The sequence below is a fragment of the Poecilia formosa genome, unplaced genomic scaffold (genome assembly GCF_000485575.1).
Source record: "Poecilia formosa unplaced genomic scaffold, Poecilia_formosa-5.1.2 Scaffold466, whole genome shotgun sequence".
NCBI classification, from domain to species: Eukaryota; Metazoa; Chordata; class Actinopteri; order Cyprinodontiformes; family Poeciliidae; genus Poecilia; species Poecilia formosa.
Genome location: NW_006800405.1, coordinates 179,523 through 190,790, shown reverse-complemented (window position 1 = coordinate 190,790; position 11,268 = coordinate 179,523). Strand labels below are relative to the sequence as shown.

Below are 11,268 nucleotides of genomic sequence, written 5' to 3'. Positions count from 1 at the left end.
TGTGACCTAGGATCAAATATTCTCATCACTTTTATAAATTAAATAATATTTATTTATCCTTCTCAGTGAATAATCAGACATTTTGATTCTTTACTGATTAATGTAGAATGTAATGATTTTAACAGTCATTGAGTTTCTTCTTAAAGGTAAGAAGAGCATTGTGAGGATGTGGAGAGATTTCATGTAACCCCAACATGGGACAAGTGTAAGAAATAAGTATTTTGGGAAATAAGGTCAATATGATGGTTTTAGTATAACTTAAGGGTTTTATGATTTTTGTTGGTATGAAATAAATGTTCCAGGAACATCCAGTTTATTCTGTGCTGCTAAGATTTCAAGGCTTAATAGTGAAAGAGTGAAGTTTGCAGAAGAAGAGGCAGGTTACTGTCATCAAAGGCTATATAATTACATCGATTCTACAATATATATCGATTTTCCATCCTTGGAATGTATTGATTTTTCATCCGTGAGTATCGATACGTTAGACCAGAGGGGTCCATAACCTTATAGCGTCTTTTTAACATATCTGGTTTGTTACGGCGTAGCAGCCAGACTCCGCCTCCCTCAGTCTAACTTTCAACTCGAGCTTAAAGTGCACATTATAAACTACACACCAGTTTTTAAATTGTGTTAATGAGCCAAGTATAACCGGAGTTATGCTAAAATTAGTGAACCATATTTTTCCGAATGTCAAAGAAATGTCAAAAGCGCCGCCATTCCCCGGCTTTTCCGATTATGTGAGAGGGAATGAGCTTCCAAACGTACAAAACGAAACTTTAGATTCCTGTTTTTGGAAATGTAAAATCTTCAATAAATAACGATGGGCTGTATTTTGTTGCTGAGAAGCGAAGTAAAGTAGCATAAGTAGCCATGAAAGAGAAGCGGAGCGGCTGCAAAAGCAGAGAGATCATGAAATTAATTCAAAGTTCGACTGCTGCCATCCACTTCGTAATTAGTTTTTAGCTTAATGGTTTCTGTTCTGCATATAAAGGATTACCTGAAGAATCAACGCGCAGCAGGCAGTGGCGCTCTGTTTGGAGCTGAAAGATGAAGATGTCACCAAAATCACTCTGTCCCTCTAAAATCTTTCAGAAAATCCTAAAAGTGTACCGAATCGTATTGTTGCCGAATATCTTGTATATCGTATCATGAGATTGTTGTATCACTACACTCCTACTGTCATTTCAGTTCATATGCAGTGATGAGACATGAAGCTGATGGACTTAAGAGAGACAGTCATCTCTAGGCTGGTGTGTAGAACCAGATATGATTAACTTTAAGAATCAACCTAACACAGTGGGGTCCAAAGTGGGTCCTGAAGGCATCCTGCATGTTTTATTCTCTCCCTGCTGGCAGAAACAACATTTTCAGCTTGTCAGTGTTCCTCTGAGGCCTCTAATGATCCATCATTGGATCCAGGTGCTTTAAACCAGGAAGAGACTGAAACATGCAGGATGCCGGGCCTCCAGGACCCAGTTTGGACCCCCTGGTCTAAAACTTGTAATACAATGAATCATCTAAAACCAACAGGATAAAACTTTAGTACAAACCATGAGGCTGCCAGGCTGTTCTGTCTTATTTCTATGTCTAATCATTAGAAGCTGTAAACATGAAAAAGTTACAATGATGAAAAGTTAATCTAAGCTGTATGGGTTATAAAACTGACAAGTTAAAATTATAATGATTTTGTTAAATGTTGGGAATGGAATGCTATAAATATTCATAGTGAATTAATATTGAACAATGATGCAGGAAGTGCAAAGAGACCCAAGAATCAATACATCATCTCACAGCAGGGTGGAGGATACCAGCAGGAAAACCTGGAACATCGTAATCCAGTGGCTGGTGCAGTGAGCAGAAACATCTGTGGAGTTTGACCTGGAGACCCAGAGGTCAGAGTGGGAACCAAAACCCAAGAATGGCTGAGCGAAGGACCTGTGGGACATAATGTCAACCAGGCGGACGCTGTGAACGATGTGATGGATGTGACCTTCCAGATGATGGAAACGTCATGGAAAACACAAACATCAGACTTCTGCATCCAGAACAGAGCAGGAACATCTACAGGGCAGTGAAAACAGCCATCAGCTCTCAGGCCTCTGATAGAGGAACCAGCTGGACACGAGGAGCCGCTGCAGCGTTATCCGAGTTATCTAAGCTACGAAACCGTCTAATCCTTCATGCATAAAGTTTCACTAAAGATTAAAACTGTTTCCTGATCAACTGGTTGAACCACAAACTGTTCTCACGAAAATGAATCAAAAGTTGGAAAAGTTTCAGCGTCAAAAGTATCAAACCATTACAGGAAGTGTTTTATTGTTGCATTGGTTATGCAAAGAATGTACCTAAAGTACACGACCCTCCATGTTGTTTCCTGCTAATAAGTATTTAAATACATATAAAACTATAATCCACAGTTTCATAAAAGCACAGAACAGATTTCCATTACACATGAGGTTTGAGCAAAACTTTTCTGACTTTCTACCAGGTTAATATTTAATTATAAAAATAAAAACCATCATTCTCCAGCTTAAATAATCTTTGAGAAAAAAAACGTGGAATTTTAAGACGTTATTTTAACGCTGCAGGTTTATGTTAATATTTCTACATCTTAGATGATTCAGATTCCAGAAAGACTGAAGGTCACTCTGACTCTGAATGTTTGTTTCAGTCCATCAGGTGTTTATGATCTAAATATAAAAAAGGTCAAAGTTTCATACATGCCACCAATTAATGAAACAGATTTTATACAGACTCAGGGAACACATCCAAAACTAAAATGGCCGACACCTCAGATCAGACTAGCTGACATGTTGGCAGAATAATAATAAAATCCATTATATTTGTTTTCCCCCTGTTTTAATTTTTACTTTTTAAAAGGACATTTATAACATTTTAAAGAGGTCATGAGGCATATTTACTTTTAACAGTTAGTGTTTAGTTTTTGCTGAATCAGTTCAAAGTGTTTGTGAAACCATATCCAGGGTTACAGCTCCCTCTAGTGGCCACAAACCACTTATCATTTAAAATGTTCTGATATACGTTTATGCTAATGGAGAACCTACAAAGTGTTTTTTTTTTTTTTTAACAAAAGATAAACATTATTTTGATGAGATCTGAAGACAGTGGGAGGTGTAACTGCTGTCATGGTAAATTTGTATTATGTGGATGAGGGAACAAAACAAAGAGCTTTTTAAAGGGACAATGAGGGAACTTTGTTTTACCACCTGCCATATTTATTTACTTCCACCCAGTAACAAATGTAATATTTTTTATTAACCCCTTCCAGTCATTGAACAGGATTTAGTAAATGATTTTAGTTTTACCTTTATCTGTTTCTTTACAGTAAAAAACTTGTCGACTCAAATTGTCCTAACAAACAACAGAGGCTTTACTCTCTGTAAAGAGTAAAGAGCACAACTTTAAAAATCTGAACTCTTGATGCAATTCTGTTTGAAAGAGGCTTCATGTTGAAACCTTAGGATTGTTATCTACAGATCAGAATATTTAAAATTAACTTTGGGGTTTTTGAGTTTCCGACAGATCCCCCAGAAGGACTTGTAGAGTTGAAGTTAAAGTCCTTCAGCCTCTTTTTTCACAGTGAGTTTTACCTGTGGGATGGTTTGTGATTAAATCTCTTTCTCTTTCTCACTGTTTATTCAATGTCACATGCTGTTTTTATTTTAATTGTGTAAAGCACTTTGAAATGCCTTGCTGCTGAATGTGCTACACAAATAAAATTTGATTGATTGATTAATGAGTTTCAAGTGTTTCTCCATGATTTTTGGAAGACTACAGCTCCAAGGTCACAGCTCCCTCTAGTGGTCACAAATCAACATTCTTAGAATAATGTTTGCTATATTTATGATTATGGGGACACAGAGAATTTTATAGCTAAATTATTTACACCGTTTAGTTAGATCTGAATAGGGAAATGTAAATAATCCCAACTTATTTGTTGTTTCTTTTTAGCGCTTATTGCCTTTATTTTGTTAGTTGACTTCCGGTTTTTGAATTCAATGCTTTTATTTTGATGAAAGCTGTTTATATCATGTAGCGTCGGCTTGGCAACAGAAGGAAAACAAGTTGCAACAAGGTTGTTAAATGTATCTTTTTATAATTGGCCTCCTTGATCGAGGCACAAAGTATGTCTACTTTGTAAAAAAAATAAATTTATTTTATTGATTGATTGAAATTGTAAACTTGCTTTATTATATAAGAATACTGGTTTGGTTTTTGAATAAGAGTCGATAGAAGTGAACATTATGTTGTCATTCATTTGAAGCTTACACTGTCTTTTGTTTCTTTGTACACACAACTCTTACGGTGTATCAATAAACCTGTTCATCAGTAAAGACAAAATCCTTCATTTGAGGGGATCTGCAGGAAATCTTCTCTCAGGTTTTCTTCCAGTAATAAATCCAGTTATCTGCGGTCAACACCGGCTGAAGCCTCTTTCATAAACTGTTACTAAAATCCCATAAAAGACGGAACAGAGAGAAAAAACATCTGAACTGGATGCATCTGATTGAACTGAATAAGTTTTTAGATCTGAACATTAATGGATCTGAAAGTTTCTGTTTGGGTTTGATAACAGCTGAAGGTTCTGCTGAATCTCTGGAGAATTAAAAGATCTGCAAAAATCAGAGCAACGATTATAAAAGCAGCTTAAACCAAAAAATTCACTGACTGGTTTAGTTCAAAGATAAACATCAGATTTAGTCGCTACTCCTCAGGTTTGGTGTCAGAAACTGGATCAATCAGATTTCTGAAGATCAGGCTGCAGCTTCACAGCTTTTCTTTAACTGAGACCGAAACACCAGACTGAGAACTTCGCCATCCAGTTTTTGGTAGAAAGAGAAAAATGATAAATGGAAATGATTGAGCTCATTTTATCAGGTGATTAATTGATTTACTGATTACTGTGACGGGACTAATGAATCTAAGGTTTATAATTATCTGTTCAAAGCTCTGACAGTTATATAATGTCATGAAAAACCACCTAAAGACATTTTATATTTTAAATTTACTTATTCCTGTTACTTTAAGTTTCATAAGGACACCTGGAAAATGAGATAATAAACCTCATGGGGTTAATCCTGGAAGCAGATAAAGATATGCATTTATGTTTCACCATATTATTAATTTACTGCGTTAAGCTGATCCTGTAATGTGAATGAAGTCTGACCCGTCTTCATGGATCCAACAGAGTAGAAAGGTCAGAGGTCGATCCTCCCTGAAGTGCTGGTCAGTTCTTCATTAACAAATGGCTGCAGTGAAACACAGCTAACATAACCCAGGGTGTCCATCACGTTTTCTCCCGTTTGCTGCATTTAATGTTGACCTGAATAAAACTCCCATCGAGCCGCCATGAGCAGAACGAAGGAAACATGAGAGCTGCAGATATCCATCATGAAAATTATACATCATTCTCCAATATGTGTTTACACACTTTACCATGCAGTCCGTCTGAAATATTCTTCTGTTATTCTCCTTTCTTCCTTACAGGATATTATTTTTAAAGCAAGATTGTAATTTCAAGCAGTGTAAAAATAATTAAAAGCTAACGTAATACCATCCAGCATTTTGTACTAAAGCATATTAATAATTTATTAAGTTTTGTTTAAACAGCTGAGATAAGGTAAATGAATGATGGTTTAAACTGAATGAAGCTTTAATCACTGACAGGTTTAACCAGATTATTTTGTTCTCCTTTGCAGCTGGAGTCTCTGGTTCTTTCTAGATTTCTCCATACAAGTGTATAAAATATATATTTTGTAATTATCTGTGACCTCTGACCTGTAGAACCACTGGAGGTTCTGCAGGTTGTTTCCAGACAGAACCGACATGAAAGACGAGTCGAGGTCCACTTCTGGTTTTCTTGTTAACTTTTTATTATGCTTAAAAAAGAAAATTAAAAGACAAAGGAGGTGGTGATCAAAGAAAAAGAAAAATATATATATTCATATTCAAATCTCTTTATACGTCTCTATTCATATGATTACCAAAGCAAAGAATCCCGTAGTAGTGCCGAAGTTCAATATAGACTTTCATTATAACAAAATAGGCAGTTTACCGAAGGTTAAATATCTGTCAAAATCTCTGATTCACCTGCGAGCGCCTGCAGGGGGCGCTGCAGCTCCAGGCGCAGCCACAACAACACGTGGTAAGACACTGACGCTGCTGACGGACGTCGCCATAGCAACTGCCGGGGTCACGCTTCGGCCACAGAGGGCGCCACTGAGCACGACTGGCTCTGGTGTCGCCATGGTAACGAGGAGAAAACCAGAGGAAGAGAAAAAAACTAAGATTTAACTTAATGCAGTTTGGAGGATTTTATGTCAGAATGAGGTAAACTGGTTTTAAAAGTAAATATACTGATTTTACTGTAAACTTTGTAAATATTTATATTTTTAAGTTATCTGTAGCAGGTATGATTCAATTCTGTTAATTTCTTGAAACATTTTTTAAAAACTCATGATGTGCAACTAAGCTTGTAAAAATAATGTTTTTTATATTTATGATTTTTTTATCCTAAGGCAAAAAATGTTTTCTTCATTCCTGAGTTTTTGGTTTTAATTATATAATTTTATTTCTAACTGAAAATAAACATGAAAATAAAAAAATGTTTAAGATTTTAAACATTTAAATTCAGAATCATGGAGAATGTCTCAGTAGAATGAAAACAAAATATTTTTATATGTGAATTTTTAAATTTCATCCAATTAATTTCATTCCTGTTTTATATTAAAAGTTTTATGATTTTTGTTCCTTTAGTTTTAATTCAATCACTGAAATCTTTTGACATAAATTGTGCATATTTATGTTTTTATTTATTTATTTTTTGGTTACATGAAACATTTCCAAAACAGGTTTTGGCACAATTTTAACAAAACTAAAAGAAAAATATAATAATTTTTAATATTTTGTCATTAAAAAATAGGATAATTCTTTAATCTAAAAACAAAATCATTAAAATTTTGTTTCTAATTTTTTTTTTACTAAAATGGGAAAATATTTAACATTTTCTTTTAATTTCTCACTTTCTAAAGCTGAATTTTATAGTATTATAAAATGTTCTATTATTAAAATAAACAGGCTTTCCTACAATTTTACTTTTTATGATAAAATGTGTTTGATTTTTGGCACAAAAGTTCATTTAGAAAATTTTTCTGTGTATTTAGTCTTAAATTTCCCAAATGAAGCTGTTAGTTTAAATCAATGTGAATTTGACTCAGCCTAATAAATCGCTAATCATTTCTGTTTATTTTAAAATCAGCTTGTTTTTCAGGATGGGTTTGTTTGGCGCCCTCTGGTGGCAGAGCGGTGACCCTGCAGCTTCCTGACAGACGTCATGCAGCAGAGGAGCGAAAATGTTAAAAACTAAACATGAATCAATAAAAAAAAAGAAAAGCTGTGACAGAAGCTGTGATGTCAGACGCTGAGGTGAAGGGGCTGATGGGAAATCAACGGGTTTAAACCGACATGCTGTTAAAGCTCAAACGTGCAAAGTTTTGCTTTTTGTGTCTCTGATTCCTCCGACCCGACAAACGGAGCCGGCTGGGAAAAACCCACAAACAAAAAACAAGAAAAAGGAAGAAAATCTGCTTCGTACGTTTCCGAACTCTTCTCCTCCGAAGTTCTCCGTCCTTAAACATTAAGGAGCTGTACCGTGCTGAGTGTGATGTCACTTCCTGTGAGCTTCCAAATCAGGTGGAACAACATGAAGCCGTCTGCTGATCACTGAGGGAAGGATGGATGGATGGATGGATGATGGATGGATGGTTGGATGATGGACGGTGAGGCTGCCTCTGCAGCTGGACTCTTCTTCCAGAATAACGTAAGTGATGAAGAGGAGGGCGGCGCCTCATAGCTTCTCCTTGGACAGAACCCAGATGAACGGACCCGACTGATCCTCGATGATCTGCTTCACCTGATCGTAGATCTCCTCCAGCGTGTCGCCCTGGACGACGGCTGCAGGAGGACAGAGGAGGTGGGTTCAACACAGCAGAACCAATCAGAACCAAACAGAACCAATCAGAACCTTAAAGGGCCAGTATCATGTAAAATCAACTTCCATGCATGTTGGAGAAATCCTTCAATCTCCATGGCAACCATTCAGCTGTGAAAACGCCTGGGTGGACCTAGCCCCTCCTTCGAGGCTCAGCTCCTTCAGACTAGCCAGCAGCAATTAGCAAACAGCTGAGCTCGTTGCAGGAGCTGCTGCTCAGAGCAATGCTGGTTGAAATGTTAAAGGGTTAATAGAGGAGCCATGTTGGGACGACTTCCTGGAGGCGGAGCTTCAGAATCAGCAGGAGTTTCTTACAGAAACTGAGGCCCAATTTCAAGGTGTGAAATTACAAAATCAAATTTCTTTTGAGTCATTTTTGATTTATGGAGCATTTTTATAGCAACTGACGGAAACAGAGTAACTTGATTATGTTATGAAGTGGCTCCATGTATCTGGAAAACGCGACACTGTCCCTTTAAACAGAATCCTCCAATTAAAACCTGGGATTCGTTTCCTCCGTCTTCAGAAACTAAAAGTTCTGGTTTCATCTGGATTTATAATGTTACAAAGAACTGGACCAAAAGGACGGGTCAGAACCAACAAACAGGTTAAACAGACCTGGTTCTGACCCGGTTCCAACCTGATCTGACCCGATTCAGACCCGGTTCTGACCTGTGAAGTGCTCGGTGAACTCCTGCTCCAGCTTGGCGGCGCGGTCGAAGGTTTTCCTTCCCTGTTCGTCTGTCAGACGTTTGTTCATCTCCCTGCATGAAGAGCAGAACCGGGTCAGGGCTGGAGAGAACTCTGGATCGGATCAGACCGGATCGGGTCACTCACATGATGTTCTCCACAGATTTGGGTTTGATGAAGATGGCGATGGGGTGCAGCAGCGCCAGCTGCAGCCTCTTGATGGCGTTGCCGGACACGTCCAGGATGCAGTGCTTCCCCTGAACAGAACCAGAACTCAGGCTCCGCTCCGGGCCGAGCCGCGGCCCGAAGCGGGGCGGTTCCGTACCTTCTCGGCCACCTGGCGGACGGACTGCACGCTGGTTCCGTACAGGTGGTTGTTGTACTGGCCCGCCTCGATGAAGCGGTGCTCCTGGATGTCCTTCTCCATCTGCTCCCGCGACGCCACGAAGTGGTAGTCCCGCCCGTCCACCTCGTAGTCCCGTTTGGGCCGGGTCGTATCTGCACACAGGGACAGCCGTTACCTGGGTCCGATAGGGTCTGAACCGGTCCGGTCGGGTCAGAGGAGCGGCGCCGGCTGGACGTACGCGGGACGCAGGAGCCAAATTTATCTGGGAATTCAGAAATCAGGTCGTCGTTGATCCGGTCCTTCATCGGGCCGAGGATGATGACGGGTCGGGTGTAGTTCACTGCCAGAGAAGAAGAAAACCCGTTTCTGAGCAGAATGGTTCTGGTTCTAATCAAAACATTTAGATTTTTAACAATTTATGCTTTTATTAAAAGATAAAACATTAAAATTGATGTTCAGATTTTCATCTAATTGTTTTATTTCTACCAGATGTTTTTACCAGTTTGTCCAGCAGGTGGCAGCATCACCGTCTGTACAGCTCTAATCTACACATTTTATTTTTGCTTTAATCTGATTTATGACTGAAGTTCAATTAAGAACATCTTAAACTCGACACACATTTAATCCTGAAACTTAAAATAGAAAATTTTCAAAGATATTTTTAATCCTCAGTTTCTTAATTTGATGAAAATATTTGTACTTTCCCATTTAGCCAATGGATTATTTATTTATATTAAAATATAGATTCGTCCAACCTGTATTTAAAAAATACTATCATCATAAACCTATATCTAAATTTCATGCATTTATTTAAACATCAATGAAATAGATTTTCATTTCTCCGTTATGTAGTTTATCAAGTCCTACATTACACATATTGGTAAAATTTTTACTTGTTTTCATATTTAGTATCCAGTAATAATAATAATTTCATGTCTAAACTGAGTTGATGAATCCAAAATGTTTCAAGTTTGTTTTTTTAAATAATTTTCTGAATTCTTAAGTTATTCGGATCCAGATCAGAATTATTTTATTATTCCAGAGAATCTGGAGGTTCTGGACGGATGAGGAGGAACCCAGGAGAACCGCTGAGGTTCTGATCGGTTCTGAGTTAAATCTGTGATTCTTTCAGCTGCTGAAGCTTCAGCAGCCTGTCGGATCGGGTCGGTTCTGGAGAACTCACCTTCCTGCTGAACGACGGGTTCATACGACAGAACGTACTCATCCTGCCCACCTGAGGAGAAACAGAGACGTTACACAGAGGAGGAAGAGGAGGAGTGGTGCTGAGGGACGGAGGGTCAGCAGGAGAAACAGGAAAACGGACAGACGGACCGGCGCCTCGATTTCAGGAAGAAACGCTGAAATCAGGGGGGTCCAAAGTGGGTCCTGGAGGCCCGGCAGCCTGCATGTTTCAGTCTCTCCCTGCTGGCAGTAACAACCTCCTCAGCAGGTTCGGTGATCCTCTGAGGCTCTAATGATCCATCACTGGATCCAGGTGTGTTAAACCAGGGAGAGACTGAAACATGCAGGACGCCGGGAACCAGGACCCAGTTTGGACCCACTGGGTTAAATCAACGACCAGAAACAAAAACACGTTTATTTAAAACTTTACAAAGTCAGCAGAGCTCAGGTTAAAACGAGGAACCAGACCCAGAACAGGAACCGGACCCAGAACAGGAACCGGAACCGACTCCATCAGGTTAAAGGTTCTGGTTCAGATTCAGGTTCTGTCTGTGGCCTTCAGCTCAAGATATGATCCAGAATCATCACATCAGAACCACTGGGTCAGATCTGGAGCTGCCTGAAGCTCTGACCTCAGTAGAACCAAACAGAACCAGAACCAGTTCAGACTGGGACTGGTTGGATTCATAAACCAGTTTAATTTATTCACCAGTGATAAACATGAAAACTGTTCAAATGAAACAATAAATAATCCAGATGTTTTTCAGAAACATGATGATCAATGAATGGATCAATAATCTCAATCTGAGGAGGAATTAAATATTTAAAGCTCCACAGACAGAAAACAGAAATTATAAGCTTTAAAGGTCCAGAAACTATCTGGTCCAAAACCCCAGAACCAGAACAGAACCAGAACAGAACCAGCCTGGAGAAACTTTGATTAAACAGCAGAGATGAGCTGTGATGTCACGCTTTATCTGTCCAATCAGCAGTCAGAGTTTGTGAAACTAATTACTGGATTAGCCGTTATGAACCACTC

At 38.6% G+C, this 11,268-nt stretch overlaps 1 protein-coding gene across 15 annotated transcripts in view; it reads right to left on the bottom strand.

Moving 5' to 3' along the window:
* Positions 1-7,042: 7,042 nt before the first annotated feature.
* LOC103156135 (disks large homolog 1-like) overlaps positions 7,043-11,268 on the bottom strand; it is a 66,469-nt gene continuing 62,243 nt past the window's right edge. For 11 of the 15 annotated variants that reach the window (XM_007578071.2, XM_016664082.1, XM_016664083.1 and 8 more), the window contains 6 exons: positions 10,231-10,281; positions 9,286-9,387; positions 9,027-9,199; positions 8,849-8,958; positions 8,684-8,775; positions 7,133-7,974 (listed from right to left, as the gene is read on the bottom strand). In XM_007578071.2, the coding sequence (XP_007578133.1) occupies positions 7,868-7,974; positions 8,684-8,775; positions 8,849-8,958; positions 9,027-9,199; positions 9,286-9,387; positions 10,231-10,281 (635 nt within the window). In that variant the 3' untranslated portion in view covers positions 7,133-7,867. Of the gene's footprint in view, positions 7,975-8,683; positions 8,776-8,848; positions 8,959-9,026; positions 9,200-9,285; positions 9,388-10,230; positions 10,282-11,268 lie in introns of all 15 variants that reach the window. The other 4 variants (XM_016664088.1, XM_016664086.1, XM_016664089.1 and 1 more) reach the window with 1 other exon arrangement.